The 27,930-nt window shown below is 42.1% G+C and overlaps 1 protein-coding gene across 1 annotated transcript; it reads right to left on the bottom strand.

Annotated features, from left to right (window-relative positions):
* Positions 1-2,311: 2,311 nt before the first annotated feature.
* On the bottom strand, positions 2,312-27,930 carry ACE2 (angiotensin converting enzyme 2). Its single transcript, XM_058829708.1, has 18 exons — positions 27,665-27,930; positions 24,601-24,759; positions 22,634-22,727; positions 21,879-22,022; positions 20,436-20,548; positions 19,825-19,933; positions 19,015-19,112; positions 17,330-17,499; positions 16,115-16,341; positions 15,170-15,314; positions 13,503-13,601; positions 12,741-12,863; positions 12,234-12,406; positions 11,287-11,345; positions 6,732-6,832; positions 5,616-5,732; positions 4,182-4,376; positions 2,312-3,550 (listed from the first exon to the last, which is right to left on the bottom strand). Exons 1-18 carry the CDS (start codon positions 27,860-27,862, stop codon positions 3,430-3,432), a joined length of 2,445 nt encoding a protein of 814 aa, XP_058685691.1. The 5' UTR covers positions 27,863-27,930; the 3' UTR covers positions 2,312-3,429.

Below are 27,930 nucleotides of genomic sequence, written 5' to 3'. Positions count from 1 at the left end.
GGCATTGAGAGAAGGCAACAGAGCTTGCAAAATAAGATTCAGAAACAGATGACTGTGCATACTGGCTCCACATCACCTGCCTGCTGTACAAGAGCTGAACCTGAAATCTGCCTGACATTAGCCAGCCTTATTATTCTGTATTTTAGTGTTCTTCTCATTTAATCAGGGGGCTGACCAAGAAGCATATGGAGAAAGCATTTCTGACACTCTGTGGATGACAGAATTTGGAAGGATACTGTGGAAAAATATAATTTATTTTGTTAGCATTTTTTCAAAAGACTTCCCAGACACTGAGATATATATACCAATTATGTGCACTTCTTCAGTGCCTCCAGATTGTCATTATTTGGCCTTAACTGGAAATGTAAACAGGGAAATATATGATTGCTAGGTTTTCTGATTATCATAACTCATCTGAATGTGGTTTTTTCTTCACAATCACTTGAAGCTGACACCTAAAGTTGAATTTAGAGCTACTGCAAGTGACAGCAACATAAAGAAATATAGTCTCACTTTCAATTACTTAGAAATTACTACAGGTAAAATATTATATCTGTTTTCTCACCAGTATTATTGACTCTAGTTTTGGCCCGCAGGGTGTATATTTGATTTGGAATTCATTCTAAGCTGCATATTTAGGATATTTTCAATTTAGCAACATATGAGGCATCTAGTAGAGTGTTATTGCTTCCTGCAATAACAGGTAAAAATAAAGAAAATAATGTTTTATGCAGAATTCTATAGTCATTGCAACAGTAAATGGTAAATTTGCTGATCTCTATAAAACTTGAGAAGCAAAAGTTTGAAGATAAATGAAAATGCTATTAATATTATTGCTTAGCCAAATACTTTACTACTGAGGCACTGAAATTTGTCTTCTGATGTTAGTGCTTAAATAGGAGCACCCAACTTTCAAATGTGCACAGCACTACAAAAATTAGTGCTAACTTCAGCAAGTCTTGAGATACAGATACATCTGAAGCCACATAACAGAGGCATCTAAACTTAGGCACTGACAGTTGTAAAATGCTGATATGTATAATAATAATGTATAATGAGGCTTTAAAATTGAGTAATTTCTGAAATAAATCCTTTTCTCTCTCCTCATATCTGAGCCAGTTGCTCATGCATGCGATGCCTGTAAGAGTCCCAGTGATGTCTGCTTGCCCCTTTCCTGATGGAGCTGGCCCAGCCCTAACAGGGACCCCTCTGCAGTTCTAGTTTGAGCTCACCTGTACCTGAGGAATAAGAAATGCAGGGTGCAGACGTGAGGAAAGAGGAGAAAGAAATGAAGGTCTCTGGCCAGACAGAGGCTCCCATGCCTGTCCTTGCCAGCATTGCTTGGTCCCAGCACTGGAAGCTGGCTCAGAGAGCACATCCTTGTCTACCTGAGGAGCTGCAGGTGTGTTTGAGGGAAAGCTGCAGTTGGGATGATGCAAATGACCTTGGGGATGTGTGCAGGGCTTGATCCGATGCTGCCCATGGACCAACCTGGCCCAAGGAGTGCTGACTCAGAAAAAGGGTCAGGAAGGAGTGCAGACACTGAGAAAGCAGGAGGAGGAGGAGGGCTCCCCCAGCACAGAAGGTGTGAGCTATTGGTGGGCCTAATGCATGCAAGTGATTTTTTTCATATAAACGTTGTCTTTTTTTATGTTCTTCCATATTCTTATAGTAGCTTTATGTGTTGATAATTCTGAATGGTGTTTTTTGTTTATCTCATAGCAGAGTTTTAAAATTAATTGTATTGAAATTATGGCTTTGTCATAATGAAAAAGTTACTCTTACAACAGATCTGAAGATGGCTGGCATGACTAATTACTTTATTTGATTGTTTTCAGAATTGCCATTTCTTTTCTGTTTTACTGCAAAGTAAATAGGAAGACCACAAATAGTTGATTTATTTATCCTAAAAGTTCAGCTCAAGTACTAAGGTTTGGGACTGTTATGGCAATGGAATATGTGGTATAGATAAGCAACTTTAGAAAAGTATTTTCCCTCCTTTGCATTAGTGTCTAGCTTGCCATTAATTATTAAGCATCATCTGCTTGCCATTTTGAACTGCTTCATTTAAGGGTCTTGTGTCTTAAACAGGAAATTAATGTAGAGCATGTGAAGCCACAGAGCCCAGATGTACTCTTCAGATAAATGTTTGGCTGCTTTCTACAGATTGTGATCATTTTGGAGGCCCTTGATTTTAAGAGTCCATGCATTTTCTGAGCATTTTTCAAGCAGGATGATGTTTGCTGCTGGTTCTTTTTTGTAATCTGGGACTGACTGTCAGAAAACCTTGTGGTTTTCAGTGACTGGGTGTATACATAAAAAAAAACACACTGGCATGATTGCAGCTACGGTGGGGGACCTTCAAGACTCAGAATCATAGAAAATCTGGCTGAAAGGGTCCTCTGGAGGTCATCACCAAACTTCTCAGTCAGAGTGGGATTATCCCCACTGCTCCATTGTGCACACCTTCACCTACCTGATCTCTGAACACTTCTAAAGGTGGAGATCCCACAGCCTCTCCCAGAGTACAGAATAGCAAACCTGGTCCAGTGCTGATCTGCTGATCTATCCTCCATGTGAACTGATTTTGTTTCTCAGGTGCAACCAGAATTATTTCCCTAGCCTCAATCTACTGCCCTTGTATGTAATAGCAAAATTGTATTTGTTGTACATAGCATTTGTACACACAGTATTTATAATAGTGGAGGCAATGTCCAAGGTATAGGGAAAAAAAACCAAACCCACTTTGATCATTTAGTATTTAGGAAGTTTCCATTTTTAATACAACATAAAAGAGCTTTTTTTCTTTTTTTGAGGGAGCATGGGCTATTTTGTTTCTACAATACTTATCAAGCAAACAGTTAGAAAAATAACTTATGATTTTCTAATAAACCTCCAGTGCTTGTTAGTCTTCATCCAGTATCCATTTTACATTGATACAGATTTCTTGAAGGTGCAAAAATTGCAGTTATCTCATATCAAATTGAGTTCTTTATTACTAAGGTTCTTCTGATAGTCAAGGGATTTTTCATCACTTTTCAACACTTTTGAGGTCTCCATCTGGAAAGATCAAGATGTTCTTCAGGAGTATATGAGTTATTTTTATGTGTGTCTTGGTCTATATACAACTGTATACTTCCAAGCCTTTGTTTCTCATTACACAGGAAACAAAAGTTGGATGCTGCACACACATGGCAAGCAGCACAAATAGTGTGTAATGTTATGCACATAATTCATAGAAAAGCCATGCATGTTTTCTAGTTACCACACAGAGAGCAGATTTAGTTGCTTTAGCCATGAACCAGTGGATTAATGGTCAACCAGAAGACATTGTTTGATGACATCCATAGTGTTTTTCTCCTTTGCTAGGCACTATTGTTAAAAGTAAAATGAAGAGAAAACCAGAAGCCCTTATTGTACCCACACCATTTAAAATGATGTTTGTGTGTCTTCAGCTGGTTCAAAGCCCAGGTTGCTTCTTCCCTCTTCTCCATAAGGGTTCACCTCTTCATGATTTGATCCTGCCTCACCTCTGCTTTCTCTTGCTCTCCTGTAATGAAAATTCATTTTATATTAGATCATCCCTGTTCTGTTCAAGTCATTCTGGATCCCCAGAATTCCTGACTGTAAATAATACTATGTTTAACTGGAAATATTTATATAAAAGAAATCAGCTTTAAGAACTGTAGCAAATCTGCTATGTTCTTAGAAACCCTGTTAGTGGAGTGACATAGAAAACCAACCAAGATATCTTTGTTAATGCAATAATATTTAAGGAAAATATTATTACTATATAGCCTACAACCAGATTACAGAAAACTACAGGTGCTGATGAATGTGGGCAACCCTGCTGTTGGAGAAAGCACCACATTCCCAGCAGGACATCCCCTCCTCCTTGCAGCAGGACTGGCAGAAGCCTAGCCGCCCTGCAGCTCCCTGTGGACAAAGTTGGTTAAACTGATGGTGACAGGGAAATTGCATTAAGCTGCCAAAGCTGCCATGTACTGAGAAACAGGGAGATGAACCTTTAGCTAGCACTGTTGATGGGAAAGGGATAACAGGTTTTCATTCCTTAACTTGCTTCAAGTAAAACTGAAGCTTCATTTCTAAAAATCCTTATGATTCAATTATCAAGACATCTTCCAGTAGCCATGAGCATAGTATCAAAAAATATTACTCACTTTTTGCGATCTCTTTGCCCAGTGATGACCAAGGCAATAACTCCAACGACAATCAGACCCATGACCACCCCAAATACAATTAACCAGATGGTTACTGGTGGTTCATAGGGTGCAGCCAGGGTTGGAAGTATTCCCACAAACTCCAGTGTGCTATCATCCAGTCTGAAAGCCTCATTGATTCGTCCTCGAGACATACTGCCATTGAATGCAAATTCAAAGAGTATCACACATTTATTGGAAGGAAAGGAACAGTTTTCATTTGTTTTATAAACCTCCAGCATGCCAAGCTTCCCCTGAACTGTTCAGTTGAAAAGGCTGCAGAGGAGGTAAACCCATATTCCTTCTGGCGTGTGAGAGACAGCCACAGGAACTTAAAAAACCCTTAACCTACTGCAGCTTAACCGACATGTTCAGACACTTTATGGACTCTTAAACTCAGTCTTAACATTTATCAAATGAACCTACCGATCTCCTTCTCTCTTTGTATTTTTCATTCTCTTTACTATTTATTGTCTATTGAAAAGTTTCTTAGTTATGCCACATAAAACCACAGCTGTGACATCTTACCTGTTTCCATCCTACAGTCTTAAACAATTTTGACTAGTGTTTCTCACTGCCCTGAAGACCCTTCCCCTGGTGTATCATCTGTGCCTTGTTTTTCCTTAAACTTCTACGTGTGCTACTGAGCGCTAACCCAAGAGTAACTTTCACAGCCATACTCTTTTCCCTTAGTTCACCAATTTATCTCACTGCTTCTTCAACCCCATATCATGTTGATGCTGCTTTTAGATTTGTGCCCTCTTCATTTCCTACTGCACATTACCCACAATTTTCTGCAGAGCTGCAGTTTTACCTATCATTTTTATAGCAATGAATTACAGTGGTGTCACACCATGCTATGAAAGACCTGTAAGTTCACTGACCTGTAAGTGGGAACTAGCTCCTGCTCTGACCTCCTCTATATAATCAAATACATCTGGCTGTCTTTCTAGTACACCATTATTCTGGAGTCCTTGTTAACAATAATTCTTGTACTGACTTTTCAAAAATGAGAGGAAGAACACACGTGTGCATGCACACATCATTACTGAATTCCATATTTCAGTATATAGAATAGTTCCTGTTAAAATTTGAGCAATTAGATCTGCTGGCAAGGTATGATGCAATGAGGTTTGTTTTGGCAATTTTACAAGTCCCCTGAAGCATTTTACTTTGGCTGTTGTCCAAGATACCATCTGATAGATGGTCTGTTTGCTTTCTGTCATAATAGTTTTCATCCTAGTGTCTCTCATCCCACTATTTCCATTTTAACTGCAGAATTTACTTTCTTGTCACTGCTTCTGCCTCAGCTGACTGAAGCACTGCTTTCCCTTCCAACCTTCCATCTGGTTGGCTGGTTGTTTGTTTTTTTTCCCCCAGAGGAAAAAATCTCACCTGATGGCATTTTCCACATCAGCTTTGGGCACAAGGTTACTGATATCACCTGGCATGCTGACAGTAATGTAGAAGGAGATCCTTTGTGTCTGCTCCCTGACATGAACGTCTGTAATTCTGAAGGGGAAACAGAAGAAAAAAGTTATTTTCATTGTTGAGATGACATTAGCTTTAAATTTGGGCAAGTGAACAGTTGTGTTTGATTGGCATTGCCAGGGGTTTAGTTTACACTGGGGGAATGTTTCCTAGTGAAATCAGCTGGGAAGTGAAATCAATTTTCCTGCCAGAATTCCTTTTTCTATGTGCTAATTTGTAACTTGAGCTGGAGAGAGTCTCCCTCATACCTAAAGGAAGTCTTGGTATAATTTTCCACAGCATATAATCACTTCCAAAACAGAGTGTTTGGGGTTGGTCTCAAGAATGAGGTGATGTATGAAGTACTAAGTGAGAAAAAAAATATCTTTCTTCCTTATTTTTCTAGACCAGATTCTAGATATTATGTAATTGATGTTCTATAATGTCTAATAGCTTAAGGAGAAAGCTTCTGAACATTACTGAAGATACTTAATCAAAAGGGTTTTTTTCTTACCAAAATCACTTTCAGGTGAAAGATTTTATGCTTGTAGCTGAACCTAGATAAAATTAGTAAATGTGTACCAAATTCTAGTGCTTTATAGTCAACATGTTCATCTTTCCTTGGCCACAAACCTCTTGGATATTCAGTACAATACACATACATTGCTAGAAATGTTTCTTTCTAATCAGTGTACCTTTCCTGATATCCTGATGTAAGTGTTGGGCACAAATTGTCAAGGTTCATCTCCATCAGTGATAAGCTGAGGGAGACAAAGCCTTCTTAACCTAACTTTAGCACATTATTCCTAAACTTCAGGCTCTTGAGGGGAAAGATACCATATACCCAGGCTGGCATCTTGCCTTTTACAAAGAGCCGATGTTTGACATTGTTTCATTGTTTGTTATGTTGTTCATGCTGAACATATTGTTCATTGTTTCACCTTACAGTTGACAGAAGGCACAGTTAATCCCACCAGTTCCTGTCATTAGCCAAGCAGGAGCAATGCAGGCTTAGCTGGTACAATTAAGCAAGCCACTCACTGGAAGTCAACTTCCTGTTTCTTCACCTTTGCGAAGTATTTTCTCATGGCATAGGCGACAGATGACTTGAACAAGAAGAGCTCGTTGTCATCCCATTCATACTGCAGAAACAGCACAAGAGAGAGAAATTCCTCAGAGAGGGCAAGAAGTTAGAGACGTTAAGAAGTCCTTCTAAAAAGAAATAGCAACTGTAATGCTTGGCATGCACTTCAGTATTACTTATTTGTGCCATGATAGCACATCAGAAACCAACCCAAACCCTTTGGATCTGTTAATCTGGGCACTGTGCAGGAGGATAACCAAGGAGGCATCCCTGCTGCCAGACATCATTCTGTCCCTCTGCAATCTCTAGCACCTTTATATGGGACTGCTGAAGATGCTGCAGTCCCACCACATCTCTGTTACTTACAGGGAGAAAAGGCATCAGCAAGGCTATTCCTACTAAATATTGTGTATTTTCTTTGAAGTTCAAAGATTTCATTATTTAGATCTTGTTTTAATCACATAATTTTATTTGCAGACCTGTTCTGTTAAGGAGGAGAACCTTTGTGGTAGAGTAGTTGTGTGAAGGTGGCTAATTTATTTGCTTGATGAGCAAGGATTTTTGTTTGGGGTCTGTTTTGGTAAAAAACTCTTTGCATCAGTACTTCTACAGTAAGCATATATTTGTTTTTTTCCCCTGGAAAACAGATAGGTGATATAAAAAAAACCCCGAAACATTGCCTATGTGCATGCTTCTCCTGGCCTGCCTTATAAGTCCAAAGTTATTTGCAGTGGAAGACAAAAACAGCTTCTCTGGGGCAGGAACCAAGAGCTGCACAGGGGGCAAAAACCACCACAGGAGGTGATAAAGCAGCCTGGTCTGTTGTGAAATAGCATGTGTGCACAAAGGGAAAATTCCCAACTGAACTCTGTGGCACTATCTTTTTATTCCCCTCAGGCATAGATTTGATTGTGTTTATGGTACCTGGGCAGGAAAGCCTATAAATGCTGCCAATGATAGACAGTCAGCTCCTGACTTTCTTGAATATTATTCAGGAACTTGTGGTAGAAGGCAGCTCTGTTGTAACAGGCTTTATAAAACCCAGCTACATTTTTCAAATGTGTCCACTTCTTGAAACTGATGTAAAATGAGAGAGATGTATAAATATCTATGAGGAAGCCAGGGATAGACAGGGATAAACTGTTTAGCTGGGTCTGTTGCAATAGGACAAGGAGTAATGGTTTTAAACTAAAAGAGAGTTGATTTAGATTAGTTACTAGGAAGAAATTCTTTACCCTGAAGGTGGTGAGACATTGGAACAGGTTGCCCAGAGAGGTGGTGGATACTCAGTTTCTAGAAACATTCAAGGTCAGGCTGGGTGAGGCTTACAGTAGCTTGATCTAGCTGAAGATGTCCCTGCTTATTGCAGCAGGCTTGGGGTAGCTGATCTTTAAAGGTCCCTCATAACCTAAAGAATCCTGATTCCATTGATAAAGGGGAGGAAAGGGCAGGAAGAATCCACTGCTGTCAGTCCATTCAGGATCAAGTCCCGGGAATAGCACAGGTACCCAAGGCCACGGCAATCAGAGCAGTCCTCAGGGCATTTGGAGGGCAGGGGCTGTGCCAGCCCTGGCCATTCCCACCAGGAAAGGCTGAGGCTGAGTCCCCTTTGCGAGGCAAAGGCCCCAGGCTGTCTCTTGCTTGCACAGCCCTGCACTGAAAGCACCTCCTCCTGTTACTGCTGCTGCCTCCGGCAGCTGGCACTGTTCACTACACAGCTAAGAGGCTATTGCTGGGGTTTCTCAATTTTCTGTTTATGCCAAACATCTTCAGGCTGGCAGTGCTACTTTTTTATTATTATTTTTTTTACCAGGATCTAATTGAGCTTGATTCCTCTACTGATGCTTTCTGTACTTAGCATGCTAACTTCTTAATAATTTATTAATTTCTCTCACTTAAATTTTGTCTTTTTCAGTCTAATTTTATTTTAATTGCCACTGTGCCTCTCAATTGCCTTTATAAATACTGTTATTGGCTGTGTGGATGGGAAGTACCTGGCTGGCTTCTGATCTGTGTTTGAGTCATGACTGATCACACAGCTTCCCCAGGCATCTCAGGCACCCACTGTACACTGTGCTTCCGAGAGAAATGAACTCTGCCAAGCACCTCTGCCCTGTTACAGGGTGTTCGCTCCAAGATCCGATATGTGATTTGAAACACAGTGTAAGTGTGCCTGTGGTTCAAAAAGGACTTTCCATTGTAAAATACATCTAAATACCTGCAGACTGACAGCTCTCCACTGCCTAACACTGCCTTGTGTGACAGCCCTTTGCACACGTGGCATTGTGATCACACACATGGCATTGACCTGGTAGAGAATTTTGAATCCATGTTTGGAGTGGGGGTTGGTTTCCAAGTGGCTGGTGCTCCTGGAACTGTTTATTTTAAATATGACAGACCCCAAGGGATTCAGTGGGATCTTGTAGCACTTTCTCTTGAGGGCACTTTCATAAACCCCCAGCTGAAGCAAAGCTGTGGATGTTTCAGCGTCATCACCAGATGCACTGGTGATCCAGCGATGCTGTGGCAGCAGCTCTAATCTCATCAGCCTGAAAACAATTAGCAGGGTAATTGAGGCAGTGCACGCTCTGGTACAGCTGGCGTTGAGCCCAACCGAGAGTCTGGATGCTCAATTTGCCAGAACGTGGGGCTATCGAAATGTCCCTGCTGGTAAGAGCCAGGGCTGAGCCAGGGCCTGGAGGCTGTGTGAGCTGCAGGTGTGCCCAGCACAGCTCCACCTGAGCCCAAAGCAGGAATCTTTCCCTGCCTGCTCTCTCCAGAGCTAACGAGCACAAATACAAACCTGCTTGCTGGCATACTCAGAGTGCTTTATGCTGTTAGGTCAGTGCAAAGCAACTCAAAATATACCTTAAACAAACAATTGCACCACGGGGCCCACAGCTTCTGTGCACTGTGAGCTGTGCAAAGCACCCAAAACACTTTGCTCTGTGTAGCTGGGCTGAGATTCCTGCCTGAGATTCCCCCTGCCTATGCCAGTTCATGCATGTGCCATTACCTGCTGCTGCCATAGCAGCATTCAGCCATGTCCCTGGGGGCTCAGCAAAAGGGAAATTTGTGGGGAGGCAGAAAGCAACCGAATAGAAAAGGTTTCTTGCAAGTTGGTGATGTGAACTGGTTTTGAGAGGAAAATGCATGGCTTGCTCTTCAGCTTAGGAACCTACTGTCCATACAATAATTCAAATTAAGTAATCTGTATGAGATTGTTTTACAGCTGCTCAATTGCACAACAAAAGACTATGATAGCTAAAGGCAGGCATAAAAATGATATTAAGCTAAACATTAACCATAATGACTAATAAATGTGTTGTAATATGGAACCTTTTTATACTGTTGATATCAGTTTTGAATTGTATCTAACTCAACTAGGCAGTCTAGGAAGCAATAAAACTCCAGTGGGGCTTGCATGTGAGAGAGTGATTGAAGCGAAAGCATCAGTTCATATGAAAAATGAGCCCATGGTTTGTGTCCTTGCTAGTGCAATAGGCTCCAACACACAGGTCTAAACGACCTGCCTGATGATATACTCGTTCTTGGAAAATTACTAATGTCCTGCAAGGTGAAAATAGCTATTAACAGGAATGAAGTGTCTGCACTTAAACCTTCTACACTGCCTCCATGAGATTAGCATAAAGAGGAAGAGTTAGAATAAGGAGTGAATTTTCAGCCTGGGTTAAGCAGATGGGCTAAGCCAGTGCTCTGTTTAAAATCGTAAAAGCCATCTTTGGCTTTGATGAGATTTTTTCATTGCTGTAATACATTTTATTGGACCAGCTGGTATAATTGGGGAAAGCAGATAAGCTCTTGGGAATGAAAGCCTTTCTCCTCATCTGAAACAGAAGCAGCTGCCCTGCACTGTCCCCTGTACTCTCAATAACAAAGCTGTCTCTGCATCAGGGTAGGAGGGTAGGAAGGCGGTTGAATATATCAGGGCCTGGAAATATTACTGTAAACAGCCAAATAAAAATTTACAAAGAAATGCTAACAGATGTGTTTCAGTTTGAAAGCAAGAGCATTCAAGGACAGTGAGTGGGATCCACCAGCCTGCTTTTAAATGTGAAGTTAGCTGCTCTAGTAACTTCTGAAGGCAGCCACCATAGCCATGACAATGGCAATTAAAAGAAATTAGGTAGAAGCTTTAAGTAGACACATCAGCAAATGGGGAAAATACAGCCATTTTCATGTACACTCTATGTTAGGCCTGCTCTGTAGGAGGTGAAAAATCATGATTGGTATCTCTACAGAATAAATCATCTAGCTGAGATGCCTTTCCTAAAATGGGTGGGCTCACTCCCTGGAGAAGTTCTTCCATTAAATCTAGAGGGAGCCTTGACCACAAACTCAGACAAGACATACGTGATAATCCTTCACCTGAGCTGATGCCACCCTTCAGACACAGAGATCAGCCATTCCCTGACCCATTTTCTGAACCATTATCAAAACACCTCTGCTGCCCAAGCAATAAGAAGGATGCCACAGGACAAACACACTCACCGCCTGGTCCCCCAGAGCTGACTTCAGGCTGATGCGCACTTTGATGGCATTGCTAGAATCTGGTTTAAAAAGAAAAAAGGGTCATGTTAGAGCTGCAGCAACAAAAAGTCTGCTCCTGGGAAATGCTGAAGTGACTAAAATTTCCTTAGAAATTCCCTTGCTCCCCTTGGAGAGCTTGGTGGGACTGATTTTATTTCCCTTCAGTCACCTCTACTGCAAACACACTCATCTGAGCCGTCAGTTCCCAAGTCTGGTTTTGTAGCAGATTGAAGGAAAATTCCTCTCTCCCACCACTGGGAATGAGCATCTTATATGCAGATGCTGATGCCTGCTTTGGTGAATCCCACTATCAGAGACTGGCACAGGGCTGTAAGAGTTACAGTGTTTTCCAGTACCAGCAATCATTACACAAATATAACTTGGCTGGGTCATCACTCAGTGTCACAATAAGCTGAAAAATGTATTTTTCCACAGCCTCCTCCTTTTCCTCTCCTTGAACTCCCCTCTTTGACTAACACATGTCAGAAAAATCATAGCAGTAATATTTTTATACTGGCTTGCCCCAACACCTGGCTCCCAGGACCAGTGGCTCCCAGCTCTGCAATACAGGCACACTCTCTCAGGAAAGTGCCACACAAGACCAAACTTCTGAATATTTCTTTCTTCTGTAGAGCCATCCCACACTCTCAGTACTGTCATTATGAAATAAAAAGGCACCTCCATTTCTGAGAACTGAGTGGGTCTCTGACCAAGACACGTGCTGACTTCTCCAGCTCTGGCCATGAGGAAGCCAAACTGTGAGTAAAACTTACAGCTCAGTGTTTATTTACCATAACCCTGTTTTTCTAGGGAGAATAGCCTCCAACAGCTACAAAAGAGAGGGACTTTGCTAACCAAGGTTGTAAAGAATAACTAGTGTCCTTAAATCACCCACAAGCTATACATACATGGAGTCCAGTCTGTTTTCCAGCCAATGAATCTGCCAGAATTGTTTCTTTTCAGCCACTCATATAAAGGTTCAAAGTAGTGGAGCAAGGGAGCTGCATTCATGTATTTTTCTCCTGTTACACCTTCCAGTGCTTCAGTCCAGGGCTTGGATCTCCCTAATGCCAGCAATTGTCTGTATATGTGGAATGAGAAGTAATATGTTATTGCCATGTTCCATCTAGACAAGAAAAACATTCTGTGATCAGTATAAAAGTGTTTCTCTTTGCTTCTGATTCACTCCTTTCTCCCATTATTCCTATTAATAAAAATATGTTATTCCCACAAACAAGTAATTAAACTTTTGACGTTTAGAACCTTAGTGTACATAAATTTAGTCAACTTGTCAAAATGAATTGAGCGGGTATAGGCTAAATTTACAAGCTAGGTTTATTCTTGATGCAGCCTCATTTATTCCAGAAGCTTTGTAATATTCTGATTTATTATGTATGAGAAATGTGCTTTGTTACCTGAGTTTCTGCCCAGCTGCAGTGGAGTTGGTAATGTCACATTTGTGAAGAGGGCCAGTATGGTTAGCTGCCTTGCAAAGTGCCTCCTGAAACTGGAACTGATAGATGGTGCGGGTGTAATACCTAAAGGAAGGGCAAGGAAAAGGGAGGCACAGGTTGTATTAGCTGACTGTCAAGGAAACCTGGAAGCCTTTGACCTTTGGGAAGCTCTGCTGCATCAGCTGTCACTCCTGTTTGGGAAACTGCACTGCAGAGAGAGGCCAGCTTGTATTTATAGGCTAATCTAAATCAAATTTAGCAAAATGCCAAGATCAAATGGGCTAGAAGAGCCCCAAATCTGTTTGTTGCCACATAAATCAGGAGAGAGTAAAGCTTTTAAGGGCTAGTTCTCTGCTCTGAGCCCTCTAAAATGAGGTGGCTGGGACACAGCAGACATCCAGGGCTGCATGTTCATGGCCAAAATGACACGGGGCACAGTGATTCTACAGCAGGCAAACACCTCATACAGAAGTGCTCCTGCTGGTTTGATGGCAGCGTGAAACTTTTCTGTTCAGCAAGAGGGTCAACAGCCTCCTCACTGCTCAGAGATCATTATGGAACAACCCCCGATGTGCAGAGAAACACTCCCATTGAAACCAGCAACTTTCGATCTGGGCTTTAAACAAAATAAGATTGGGTCCTGAGAGTCTCCAGCAGATGTTTTAGGTAGTTGGGGCTTGTTCTGTAGACAAAACTTAAGTCATGAATTAAACACTGCACTACCTTATGAAGGAGTAATCATTGGCCACATGAAACAGTGTGGCAGGGTCACAGTAGGTTTCATCATGAGGGACTGGTTCCACAACACCAACTATGTCTCTCCTGCAGATGAAGGAAAAAAACAGGGTTTCTGTTTATAGACAATAGGCAAAGGTAATCTGACTCAGCTTTTCTTCTGTTTTGTCTGATACATACAGACACCTCTCACTTGCAAACAGAAGAATTCCTTACAGCCCCCAGTAACCCCATGCAAGTTCTGCTCCAGAGCAGGTCTGGAGACCACAGACAGGAAACTGTTTGGAAACTCACAGTGCAAGGAAGGGATTTTTCTGATAGCAGGATGTGCAATTAGTGGTATGAAATAATCTGCAAGACATGAGCTTCACACAACCACCTCATGTCCTGGGCCATCCCAAGTTTAGAGACCTGTGTTTTGTTCTGGGCAAGGGCATGAAGAGACTGGGCAAACCAAAAGGTAAATGGCCTCCTGTGCCACCGGGCTGGAGATGAGCTTTCTCTTTATTTTCCTCTCCTGAGACTGTGTTTCCTGAGAAGTACTACAGAAACAAACCCATACCTCGAGTTCTGAAAATTGTCATAAGCTTCCATGGAAATATTTTTCATAAACCTGTATTTCAAGTAGAGTGCTTTGCATTGCCACTGCAACAGATGTCATAAGCTTCCCTGAATAATCTGTCATTTTATATTTCTCTGACATCTCTGCTACTTTTGAATACATTGAAGCTGATTGATTTTTACAGTGGGTCAGGAGGCTTGCATATATCAAGTTTTATTATAGATTCTGATTGCTGATGGAGGCTTACTGTTCATGTTAGTGTTAGAGTTCAGGCTCCATTTTCAGTGTGGGGCTTGTTTGGGGTTTCTTTGCATTTTTCTGCCCTCATATTAAAACCAACCTGGGAAATCACAAACTGCACTCTGAATCAGTTATTTTTAATCTTGTGCTCCAAGGTGCTAAATATAGACTAATTGATGGGCATGATCTGAAAAGGCACCTCTGGCTGTTACTTGCCCAGGGAACTGTATTTTCTTTACTGTGAAAGGAGGTATCTTAGTACACAAGAAAGGAAAGATTCAGTCTGAAATCTTTCAGACAATTTGCCTCCAAAAGCACTATAGGTGGGGAGGAAACACAAAGCAGAGAAGTGTGCTCAGATATTTGGTGGATTGAGATCTGCATGTTTCTCTGGCTGGCAAGTACAATGAACTTCACTTTCCACTTGTCCTTAAGGATGTGGGGAGCAAACCAGCGCACATGACCAATGACACTTAGAGAAGGGCTGTACTTCAGCTGCAAAGATGTCTTGGGGAATCTATCAGGGGGACAGCAATGTTGATCTGAAAGAGGCCATGCAAAGGCCATGGGCTGTCTTTATCAGAAAGCTGACATTAGAAACAGGGAGAAAGTCTTTTGAGAGGTAGGGTAAACTGCTAGGGGCTGTACAGAGAGTTAATGGGGACACATGGCTTATGAGACATTGTCTGCATCACAGTGGGGTATTTCTATCTAGCACTCTACTGGTATTTACAGAAACACCCAGAGACAGAATTCCTGCCATATGGGGGCACAAACATCTCATCATGTTGAGTAACTAGGGTTGAGTTTGCAGGTTCATATAAAAAAAGTCCCCTTTGTTTCTCAAACTTACTTCATCTCCCACCACCGTTTGGTCCACTCCTGAGTTGTAATCTCACCCCTAAACACCATCCACCTCCATTTCTCCAGCATGTAAGTAAAAGGCATTGTTCCAACAATCGTTAGTGCTTGTTTGAGAAGAAAGTTGATTTCAGTTTCTGAAAGAGAAGCAGTTAAGGCAATGGTTATGGTAGCAATTAGTATCTGATTAGATGGCTAAAGTTGCTTCCCTTTACAGTTAATGCTTACATCTCGTTTGAATTACAGATTTTCACTTAAGAAAAAGTAGAAGGAAGAATATTACTGGAAAAAATATGATAAGTTAGGAATTGTACACTGTTTTGTCTCTCTTTCTTTCCCCCAAACTTTTTAATAATCTAGTCCTTTGACAACAGTCAATGATAACATTTAGTTACCCATCACTGAGAACCTTCCCAGTCTTCGAGGAATTTTGAGCTGAAGACATCTCAAAATGTATAAAATGTGCATCTTTGTCCATCTAAGGCAGTATTCAGAAGCCAGATGAACTGCATTATAATGAGGGCCTACCTATGTTGTCACTCAATATTCACTTCAGTGTGAGCTGTAAATCTTAAGGTTTCAGTTTCATTTGAACTGCTAAATACATATCTTGATAGAGATATGTATGGATTCATGCAACAGAGATTGAAAAGAGTTTTGGAGACTCATTTAAATGAACTATGAAGATTTAAGGATGGGTTGTTCAGTACTGAAGGTAGTGAAGTCCTAGCTATTTTTTTTTTAATTATGTAACAGCATTGTAAAGCAGTGATCCTTGCTTCACAATGTGTTTTGGGGAAAAATATAGGAAATTAGAGGAGTAAGATTTTCAGAAGCCTGTCAGTTGCTTGCTGAGTTTGCAGGCACAATCTTCTGCTACAAAATAAGGCAAGCAAGTGCTTTCATACAAATACATAATATTTATGCATTTATTTACCTTCATCATCTTGGAAAGTTGGCTCTAGGAGACCAAGAGATTTCAAATGCTGAGGAGTGGCTGCAGAAAGTGACATAATTTCACCTACAGCTTCATGGAAGCCCTCATTGGCACCACTCCTGAGCAGGTAGGGCTGTACCGCGTATGCCATGTCGTATTCAATGTGGCCCATCTCGTGGTGTGCGGTCAGGAAGTCATCCATGGTCACTTTGGTGCACATCTTGATCCTACACACCAGAATAAAGTGTCTGTGGTTAGAGGGAGAGGGGCCCAGAGAAAGGCAGCCTGAGCCCTGTTTGCTACAGCCATGGTGCAAAGCCCTCCAGAGCTGGCAAATGCCTCTTGCAGGACCTGGGCATCCTGGTATGCAGTGCAGATCCTCCTGCTACAGCAAGACTTCATGGGAAACTCAGCAAAACACCTTCAGCCACCTTGAAATTGTCCAGGGAATAAGAGAAAACTGCTGTTTTGTGAGAAGAGCTGCTCCCTAAAACCTGGTGATAAACTCACTGCACGTGTGGGAGTGAGTAACCACCAGCAATCTTATTAAGATAGCAATTTATAAAACTCTGTATGTTGGTGACTCCTGCTACTTCATCCTTGTGTAGGTACTACTGGTACTAAATTTACTAAAGGAATGTCTTCCAAATAGAGTCTTTTTTCACCTTCCCCAGACTGCTGAGGTGGGACACTGATGTGTTTCACTAAAGCTCTGCTGTGCACCAGTTTCTTTCCCTGGGTAACTGTGGGGACTGCAAGAAGGGTCAGAATTACTGTGAAAAGCATGCATTTTGTGGGAACTTGCTGTCCCACTCCTTTCCCAGATATGGAAGAAATTGATGGATTTTCATGAAACTGGATAACTCTGCTAAAGATAGACAGTGGACTCTCAGGAGATTTTCCCTTGCTGCCATTGCTGCAAAATGCACAGTCCACAAATCACAATGGTATCCACCTGAATTTCTGCTTTCTAAGCCCTAGAACATAGTAAATATTTCTCTAATTCATAAAAATCTTAGTCACATCTCAGATAAAATTTAAGAGTAGATCTGCTAGTAAATTTGAGTAGATCTTCACAGAAGAAGTTACACAGAAGGGTTTACAGTCTCACAGCATCCTTGCTCTCTTGTCTTCCTCTCCCCACTTTTCAGCCAGAAAAAAAATAAAGAAGAAATTAGGAGGTGGCACAAAAAGGGGTCATAGCAATTTCAGTACCTGTAATCATTTTTGCCCAGGTCCCACGCTGTAGGATGGCAGACAACCTTCCTGTTGTCTGTTGGCTCTGTGAGCATGGAGTTTTTCCAGAAGCCCTCAGTCATGGGATCAAGGCCGATGGAAACAAAGAAGGCCTCAGCAGATTTGAATATTTTAATTGCATCCCATTTCTGAAAGAAAGAGTGCCACCATTAACCTTGGCTTCTGCATGCAGCCTGTTCCCACTGCCCTGCTCAACACAGGGCAGCTGATTTTGTATTTATTTCCCAGGAGCTTCACAGCTGCACCTGGCCCATCGACAGAAAGTCAGTAGTGTCTGCCTTTGGCACTTCTGTGAATTCTGCTGGAAACTGGAATTAAGTTTTCCCTTAAAAATTTTGTTTTCCCTGCAAACAAAATAGGCTTCTGTACTCAGAGGTTCAGCAGATAGCACCTGACCCAGACCAGAGAAGCTCTCAATAAAAGATAAGGTAAGATAAAAAATGCATTCCTGGCAGTGATATGTCAGATCTGTGATCTGACCCTTCAGTCAACTTGGGGACAACTCATTAGAGGAAGTGGAGCTACATTCCCAGCAGATGAGCATGAGAGATTTCAGCCAGAACCATAAAACCTGGCAAATGCATCTATGGGAGTTGCTTATCAGATTAAAACTGCATGGTTATGTTCAGGCTAATTTTGCCATTCAGCTGTTTTATTATTCTACCCAGCAGGTGCTCTGCATTTACTGGACTGAGCTCTCACAGACACCTGGGTGGCAAACAGCTCATCTGGATGAAAACCCCAAATGGGGCACACCCACCAACAAGGATGAATCCCCCCCCCCATTGCTCAAAGGCTCTATAAATATTGCTTCCCTTCTCGCAGTGGTACTTCAACAGACTCATATTTATGACTACAAGGAGGTCAGTAGTGTAAAACAGAGGTGAGATTAATGCAGACTTATGCAAACTGCTAATGAATCAAATTCAACTATTCCTTCTCTTACCAGCATAACATTTCCATGGACTGCTGCCTATGAGAGGAGAGTAGATTTCAGGTGAACCATTGCATTTCAGAAAACAAATTCCATCTATCACCCTTTAGTTTTAAAAAGGTAGGAAGGCTTTGGCAAGACTACAGAGAATTATCTTTACCCATGTTCTTGGTCTGGTAAAGGTGCTGTCACAGCTCCTAGCTCTACAGTTCCCAAACACAGACCTCATGGTGCTATGCAGTTATCAAAAGAAAACAGGCAGCATTGCAGTTTCTCTAGCTGTATACAAATAAACAATACTGACAAAAATAAAACAAACTGTGATATACAAACTATTTGATTATGGTAATGACTGGAAAAGGTCATATTTGATACCAGCCCACTCCAGGAGTCCTGAAATATTTATAAGTACAAAATATATCTCTTAATGGCTAAGTGTCTCTGAGGAAAATAGACTTTGAGACAAGATTAAGGGGGTCAAAGAGGGTTCAGTAAAACAGAAAACAGCTAAGAGGATAAGTACAGTGAAAAATGCATAAGCACTTAAAGGTGAAAAGCAAAAAAAAGGATGCGAAAAGCAACACTTTGTTGGCAGTGTGTCTGCCTGAGGGCAGCCATGGATTTCTAGAGAGCAGCTAATATGTGGTGCATAATTTTTATACCCTCTAGATTTGTTACATAAAGCATATTGCATAAAGGTATGTCTTACCTTTTCAACCATTGCAGAAGTTACATCAATGTTTGGTTTGGCTGGATAGGGAACAGTCAAGGCATACAGATTTGTCCAGAATCTACCCCACATATCACCTTCATAAAAACAAAGAAACAAAGAAATACTTTAAATGATTTATTATGTATTGCTCAGAGGTGCCAGACAGGTCTATAAATTGTGCAGTGTCAAAAATAGGGACTCCTATTCATCTAAGCAGGCCTAATCCCGATGTGAGCTCTGGAAGGTCATGCATAGGTCAAACTCAGATCAAGGATCCTTTTATTACCCAATATCTGTAATTCCTGGATAATATAGTTTCAGGACTGATCATACTCCTAAAGGTGAGTGAAAACTGAACACCATTTTTGTTAGTCCACATGATTGTTGTGCCACGTTCAGGTACACAACTGTTACAACAGCTTAATGCTGCATCATTTGAAAGCCAAGACATGAAATGTGGGATCTTAGATTAAAATTTGAAAGGAAAAACAAGTGTCTCTGAAACTCTCATTTCTAAGGAAGACAAGTGCTGCAGAGGGGAGAAAAATGTCCCAGCCAAGTGCTAGAGTTTTGTGCTATGTGAGTTTTGGCTAGGATGAAAACCTGCCTTCCCTTTCTGCCACTGCTGTTAAGCACTTGTGTCATCTCTGCTAGAAATTTATCCATTTCTCCTCTACCCTTCTCTTATCTGTAACCTTTTTGTTAATATCCTGATTAAACAGTCAGATTACTCTCCACCCATGTGCCCTGAAGGTGATTGTCCTGTGCATTAAGTCAGGCTTGCAAAACATGGATGCATTGACATACCCAGCAAGTGAGCAGGGAGGCCTCCTGTGGAGCTGATGAGCTCAGGGCCATACGCTTGCCCCAGCTTGTGTCTCACATAGGCATGCAGCTGCTCATACAGAGGTTTTATCTGGAGGCAGAGGAGGAGAACAAAACAATTTTTTATTTTTTTTTTCACTTTGCTCTATTCCACTCATTACTCCTAAACAGAGAGCCTTGACAGATAACTGCATCCCAAACCTGCAGCTGAGTTTTGCCCCCTGCCTCAGGGGTCAGGCACTGAGTCCAGATTCCGGCCTCAGAAGTCCTGCTCAGGTATGAGGGAGGGAGCATTGCTAACTTTTGAGCTGCAATATCAAGGATGCCATCTACCCCATGGACCCTACCTGGAGGGGAGATGTGGACCTGCAGAGCTCCCTCTTTCCCAGCCTTTGGGGACCAAGCTGGTCCTTGAATGACTACAGAGGTAGGAATGCCGTGTATGTCTCCTCACATCTGTTTCTGTTAAACCCACGTAGACTGAGATCAGCCAGTTTAAAGCAGGTTTCATCTTCATTCATAACATCAGCACGTGAGCCCACCATTTCAAAACACAACCCTGCAACCCAGATGAGAATTTTTCCCGCCTCTACCTGATCAAATGTCTTCTCCACATCTTCAATCAGCTGGTCACGGCTGTATTTGTAATTCTCTGGAGACTTTGCTTCATAATTTGCTCTCCAGTAGTCTCCGTAGTCAGAATAACCTGTAAAGCATGGATGCATCACGTGAGGACACCACATGTAGCACTGCTTAGGTCTGCAGGGGAAGTGCAGCTCCCTGCGGATCCCATGCAGACCTGCAGCCTTCCCCCAAAGCAAAGCATCAAAATGCAAGATAGTTGGGTTTTAGCAGAGAGGAAGAAGTCTCCCTGAGGGTCTGTCTCATGAACATGCAGGTATGGAAGATTTCCAGTAAATTCAGAAATTGATGTCATGATTATCTGCTAGTTAGATTCATTCTCTGAAGGAGGTCAAAGGAAATCAGGAGTCCTGACTGGAGCTCCTGTGGCTGTGAGGGACAGCAGCCTCTGCTCAGGCTGGATGCTAGGGGTTTCTCACAGAAGGCATAAACCAGTGGACATTGAATGTGGGCCCCCTCCTCCAGAAACTAAACCACCAGGACATGTACAGACACCTGAGGTAAAATTCAGCTCCCAGTTCCACTGACTCTTCCAGTCCACTGAGCTCCATCAAGCCTGGAGTAAAAGTGGCTCCTAGCTGAAGTCTCTTCCTTAGTGGTATGGAGGAAGCCCATAGTCATCTATGTTTGAGGTTTTTCCCTCTCTTGCTATTTAGGCCATATTTTATCATCCATCTCCAGTTGATTTTTTCAAAACAAGGAGGATGGGAAAGAGGTGATACAGCTGCAGTCTGGCCAAGAGACAGATGATGTAGTTACTTCTGAAACTATCTTAGACGACCCCATAAGAAAATTAGAAGGCAGCTGCTACTGTTCCTTAAAAAGACAGTTCCATATGATTTGTGGAGATCTCAGACTGGAAGAACACATTCCTCAGTACAAAATCCTTTGTGAACACTCAGCTGCACCTGCTGTCCCAGGCCTACCAAATCTGATCATTCCAGCTAGGGAATAATGCTTATAAATACACCAATCATTGTGGCTGCTGCAAGAAGGCCAAGGTCCCTAGGAAAGAGGAGATGTCACCAAAATTCAGCAGCACTCAGAAGCTGTTTAAATGGAGTGTGCTTGTCCATAAATCACAAAAGGTGTAGTCCTGGGTGGTATGTAATGAGGGGCACTGATGCCTTTGGGAAAAGTGCTGACAATGAAGGGTGCCAACAAAAAGGTGCCTCTTCTTCCAGGCTGGGAAGAAACCTCTGAACTGGTCAATGGCAGTTGTCTGCAATGCCTCTTTCTTTGAGACCTGCGCACCAAGAGCAAATTATGTGCAAATTATGTATGTGTTTTGAATTCCTGGGAAAATTGTGTAAGGCTGCAGTATGTTTACTAGTTTCTGGAAGCCAGAAGGAAAACAAAAAAAAGAAACAGAAAGAAAACAAAAACTGACTTACCATTAAGCCTTGCAACCTCATTTTCAAGTTCAACATACTCTTCATATAATGGTCTCATCATCCTGCCAACACCAGCTCTCCAGCCTTCCCAGGCCCACAGTCTCTCATGATAATCAGTGCTCTCAGCCATAATAGCATCCAGACCTGTCAGAACAAAAAAGAAGGTACTAGGCTTTGAAAAGCAGAATTTTTCTTTCACAGCAGGCAAACAAACCAAAGTGAAAGAAATTAATGAAAGGAGAAGAAAACGCTTTGTATTTGATATACTGAAAGATCCCATTATTTCATTGCATCATTTCCTAATTTAAGGTTTTCTCCTTGTCTTTAAGAAGCAAGAAGCACATCATGAGTCTCTCAAATGCTCTCTCCACATTAGCTTCCCTTAAGTTGGTAGAATTCTCAGGACCGGCCTAACACAACATTGAGTCCAACATGATTGATGGCAGGGAATAAAAAATAGATTTTCTGTGATATAGGCAAACCTCAGGTGACAGGCAGGCTGCCACCTGACAAGCTGAGCAGCCCTCCCCAATTTTTTTTTGCTACAAACAGGAGACAATGTGTCTCATGGGCAGAAGGTCCAGTGGAGATCCCTGAACTGCGAGGTGCAATTAAATTATGACTAAGCTTTAGATAGCAGGAAATATCTGTTGAAATTACAGCCTGTTATTCTGCAGTCAGGAATCACCCTTTGGTTTTCTCTTTTTGTACCCTCAGGGTGAAGAGCACAGTAGGGGCAGTGGTTGGTGTCATACCTGGCTCCAGCACCAAACACTCAGATGGATTGTTGGTTTTACAGACAGTCCCAGTGCTGTAGATGGTACTCATTGTATTTAGCACAGTGCTCAGCTGTAAGTTAGATGCAAGATAGCCTGTTAGAAACACTTTGTGCAAAATAACAGCCAATTATGCTAATTCCTTAAGAGCTAGAATCAACACTTCACCCACCAGCTTAATATTTAAGCATATGTTTGAGCTCAGGAGAGATTAATGAAAGAATTTGCCTAAATGCATTACTGAACCAGACCTAGCTAGAAAAGACAGATAATCTCCCAAAAATATGACATAAACCTGCAGGTTCTTAATATCCAGTCAGACAGAGCTCTGGATTCAATGAGCACTGACTGTCACGAGAGAGCTGTCAATGCACAGCATCAGTAAAAAAAATAAAGTTTTTCAATATGCTTCCATAAGCATGAACCCACATAAACTTTGCAGGAAGGTTGTAGCTTTGAGTGGCAGCAAAAAGGGCCCCTTTGGCAGGTGCTGCCAGGATGACTGTTGCCTGAGGGTGTTTACATCACATCCCACTAATTGCATGGATCTGCTTGGACTCCATCTCTGAGAAGCTGTGGCTCATGTCATGGGCCAGCTGAAGGCCAAAATGCACCTGAAATAATTCAGCTCTATCTCAGAACCTATGATACATAGCTTTGTTTTAAACATTTTTTAATGTTTTCATGTCTTCATGCCTCAAGGAAAACGTGTATCACTTTTAGCTTTCCCTATAGGACTATGCAGTTTCTCACTTAGAGATTTAAATCAGAACTTGAAAGCTGTCAGTGGGAGAGATAGTTAGTGAGTAGCTCTAAATTTACCTCTGTCAGCATTAAAATATATCAGTGCCCAGGCAAAATTTGTGTCAGTGAAGAATACTTAGATATTCCTATGGAACCCCATCAGACTGTATAAAAAAGTAACTTTCCAACATGAATCAATGACTTCAGCCCCAAAAGCCATTATCTAGGAAATTCTAAGTACCTAAACAGGGAGGGTACTGAAGAATATACCTCCTCAACAGAAACAACATTAACATTGGTGCACTGTTGTGATCCAAAATAAATATATTTTTGTATGAACTGCCAGCATACCCACCAAGACAATCTCTTTTTCAGAAATGTATCTTATTTGGATCAGACAAGAGATCCAGCCAATCTGCTGCTTCCCTTGCATGGTGATTAGTACTGCTGACCTTAGAAGAAAAATCTCACCATTCTTCTGTAGTTAGGACTGTAGGATCCTGGACTGTAGGTTCCCATGGCTCATGCTACGTTTCAATTTGATCTTCAGCAAAGGGAAAGTAATTTAACTCTCAAGTATGTGGTTATAAATTCGTTTTGAGTCTGCATAGCTGCTCACTCCAATTTCACATAGAGTCATTATCCATATACCTGCCTCTTAGGTGAACTTGTCAGTGCAAATGTTAAATCTCATTATGACTCTTGCCAAATCTTGCTGCCCTTCATCAGCTTTCTGTGGAACCCTCTCCATTTTCAGGCATCCCAGGGTGCCCAGTGCAATGAAACATTCCTTCTTTTTCACAATGTGATAATGTACTATGTTCAGAGAAAGAAAGACTTCCTCCATCTCCACCTTTTTGACTCACTGAATGGCCTTTTACCCATCTCTTTCTGCTCCTTGCCCTAGGTCTGGACTTCACCAAGCACTTACCACATGCCTTTCTCAGTTTTATGGCTGATCCATCTATAAGTGCAAGGACTGCTCTGAGGCGTGTTTGAAATTTATTCCATAAAAAAACTGCTGACAGAAACGGCAACAAGCTTCCTAGGCCAGACTACCCCACAGTCCTGTATTGCTGTGAACACCTAGAACAGGTACACTTCCATACCATACACTGCATCATCCCAAAACAAGCAGACAGCACCATGTGAGGCAGCTGAACTCACCCACCAAAAATGATGATCTACATTCAACAACTTACTCTGTTATATTTTTCTGATGATAGCACAGATGATCCTCTTTCCTGGAGAGTCTGGATCTGGAGCTTGATGAGGTCATCTGTGATGCTGTCTACTGGGAAGTTGCTGGCATTCCTGGAGGCCTCCTCGTAAAATGCAGACCACTTGGCACCTGCCTGGCTCTGCAAGGAGTTCACACAACCCTGAATTAATCCCTCCAAAGGAGTGGAGTGGTCTGATGCACTCAGTGGGCAAAAATATCACTTCTATGAAGAGCTTTATTGGTGAAGAACACCCATGATTGTGGGCTGAGCACTTGCACTTCACAGTGAAATGGCTAGAGAGCTTTTTGGCTTTGTTTTATTCACACATCCAGATAACCATTTTTCTTTGGGAATAACAAAAAGCATGACTGTTTATGCACACCTTGCTTGTTATAATTGATCCAGCATCACTTTGCTGTGTCTTCTCCTACTCTAAATCATGTTTTCTTCCCTTAATGCTTTTCTTCACCCACCAGTTAGGAAATAAGCCAGAGCACAAAGAGATCTGTGACCCAGATGTCAATCCCCATTTCTGCTGCAGTAGCAGAAACACTCAACAGGCAAGATAGTGATACTGAGTCTGTTTTTAAGGCAAATATTACTTTCTTCTGAAATGCTGGCAAATAAAAGATTATACTTAGGCAAAGGAGGCTCTAAACAGGTGCCCAGATTGGACATTGCTTTTAACACTTCTGCAATTACAGACCATGATATGTGAAACTCCCAAATTTCAGTGTACAAAGTAGCAGCATTAGAACACATATTGGAGTTGGGACTGTCTTATTCACCTTTTTCTAATGTGTTTGTACACAGTTTAACACATCAGCAACAATTCCAAATGGCAACAAGAACAGTACCAATTAACCTGGGTCCTTGGGAGAGTTTATTTAATTGTGCTTATGCCAGAGTTTCCCAGCTCGTGGATTGGGCACCTGTAACACCTGTAAAACTGAAGAGTTCTTTCAGGCACCCTTTGCCCCTGTGCAGACACACCAGTAAGACCAACACCTTCTGCAGGGCTGTACCTGAGTTGTTCAGCCCCATGTGTGACGGGCACAGCACCCACTGCTCCAGGCTCCAGCAGAGAGGGGTGGTGGCAGAGGTAAACCCGTGGTAATCCCAGCCCCACATCTCCTCCATCCTAGCCATCACTGGGAGGCTTTCCAAGCTCTCCCCTTCATGGGAGCAAACAGTGCTAACACTCCTCAGCAGCTTGCAGAGCTCAGTGGGCAAGAGCCTGATAAGCACCCAAAGGAAGAGCAACACTGTGCTAATGTGTTCCTGAGCTCCTTGTCCTGAGCAGGAACAGAGAGGCCTCAGGACTGGCAGAGCAGAAGAGGGGGCTCGTTGGCTTCAAGAGCCAGTGGAAAGCAGTTGTCTTGCTGTCTGATATTTCCACAGCTAGAGGAATTGGTTGTAAGTCAGGGGAATAGTTGTAGGGCTTATGACACAATTTACAAGGAAAATGGATGTGAAGGAGCCAGAAGGGACAGTATTCATTAACTCTCCTCCAGCAGAATGTGAGGAGGAGAAACAGTGGGTTTATTGCCAGTGCTGCTGAAGAGATCAAGAGAGAGAAAAAGTTCTCTCTGAACACTTGACTAATTGGTTTTTATTACTGGTATCTCCTCATGTATTTTATTATCATCTCATTAATGCTGAAAATACTATATAGGGCTTTCATTTTATGTGTTTGGAAACATTACAGTTTAAGTATCTGGTGCCTTGGAAAAAATTCCAGATTGACAATGATTAGTCATTAGGATTTCTTCCAGCAACCAGTCTCCTTGCTTTAATTAAGAAATATGATAATTAAAACATGTTTTAATTAAGTTATATGACTACAAAGTGAAAGACCAGCCATTAAGCAAAAATAGATTTAGGATGTTCAACTTCACTTTTATGCTCTGAATTGTTTTCTCTAAGGCTTGAGTTAACTTTAAAAAATATGCCACTTCAAAACAAAGAAAAATTCAAGGTGGTTTTGTTCATTTTGAAAGGCTTTGGCTTACAAGGTCCTGAGCCAAGGCATGGCAATATCAGTAACCATGGCTGCCTGCTCCTGCAAGTTCTTGCCTAGAGACCCCGAGGCTGGGGCAGACAGAGGCTAGTGCTGAGAAGCAAGAACTGTTTTGGAAGACAGCATAAGTAAAAATGCTGTGGTCCTTCCTGCAGATAGAAATGGAGTTTCAAACCAACATACAAGACCATTGTAATAGAAACTCCACTGCTGCATTTGCTAGTCTGTGATTTCACTTCATTTTTCCCAGTCTAATACCTCCAGGCAGTCTACCAAGAGCCCTGACTATGAGAAGAGTGATGGGGGCGGGGGGAAGGTCCACCACTGGGTAACTGGTGTGGGCAGCTATATAAATCCATCAGCAAACATTTAACAGAATTCCTGCATCCAGAAAATATTTGCATATTCACTGAGAAGTAAAACAACTGCCTGTGTCAATAAAAAGCCCAATGTTTGTCTGGTCTTAGGGAAAGTGGAAGACCTGAACTCATGAGGGTTCAAGATTCAAATCCTGTTTCCTTGCACCACAGACAGCACCTACCCCAGACCCTTGGAGAGGATCTTCACCCTCAGGATATGTTCTCTCCAAGAGGAAAGGGAAATGCTTTGCTTTTGGAAAGAGAAACTCCACAGAGAAACACTACACAGGAGGCACTGGTGGTGTTGGACTCAGCAGAAGAAAGCATCTCCCTCCATCCAACACAGATTTTGAGGATGAACGTGCGGTGTTCCCTTGCCTTTTCTGTCCACTCACCTGAAGTGATGGCTAGGGACAGTCCAGCCTCTGGACATCCCTGTGCAGTGCAGGTAGTCCAGGTACTAACCCAAGGCTGTAGAGGCTGATAGTGGCCCAGGCACATCTGAATTGCTACATTACAGCAAGGCCCTTTACCCTCCCCAAAATGAAGCACAGCTACCAGAGAAGTAACACTCCAACTTCAGCCAAGCTTGGTGGAACCAAAACAAACCAGAAAGTGTCAGATTCCTAAGAGAACAGTAAAACCTATAGGATGGAGCACTTACCATTTTATTGGCATTCTCCTCAGTGATGTTGGTGTTATAATTCCATGACGCAATGGAGTTCTCATAGCTGATATTTTCTGCTCTCCTGTTAAACTCTTCTAAAAACTCTTGGGCTTCTTGTGTGACATTCTGAGGGGCCACAAGAGCACTCAGGCCACAGAGAAGCGAGAAGTGGACCAACACATTCATGTTCAGCATGAGAACCTTTCAACAAGCAGGTTTCCTCAGGTAAGCTTCTCTGTTGGCCTCTGCCTCATCAGCCTTCA

The sequence above is a fragment of the Poecile atricapillus genome, chromosome 1 (assembly GCF_030490865.1).
Source record: "Poecile atricapillus isolate bPoeAtr1 chromosome 1, bPoeAtr1.hap1, whole genome shotgun sequence".
Taxonomy (NCBI): domain Eukaryota; kingdom Metazoa; phylum Chordata; class Aves; order Passeriformes; family Paridae; genus Poecile; species Poecile atricapillus.
This window is presented reverse-complemented; position numbering and strand designations above follow the sequence as displayed.

Excerpts from the sequence above, each read along its gene's own strand:
- ACE2 (XM_058829708.1), bottom strand. The coding sequence starts at position 27,862 with ATGCTGAACATGAATGTGTTGGTCCACTTCTCGCTTCTCTGTGGCCTG. Across the intron at positions 22,728-24,600 it reads CATCAGAAAAATATAACAGA|CTGAGCACTGTGCTAAATAC; the intron begins GTAAGTTGTTGA and ends TCTAACTTACAG. Across the intron at positions 19,113-19,824 it reads CCTCCCTGCTCACTTGCTGG|GTGATATGTGGGGTAGATTC; the intron begins GTATGTCAATGC and ends GTTTTTATGAAG.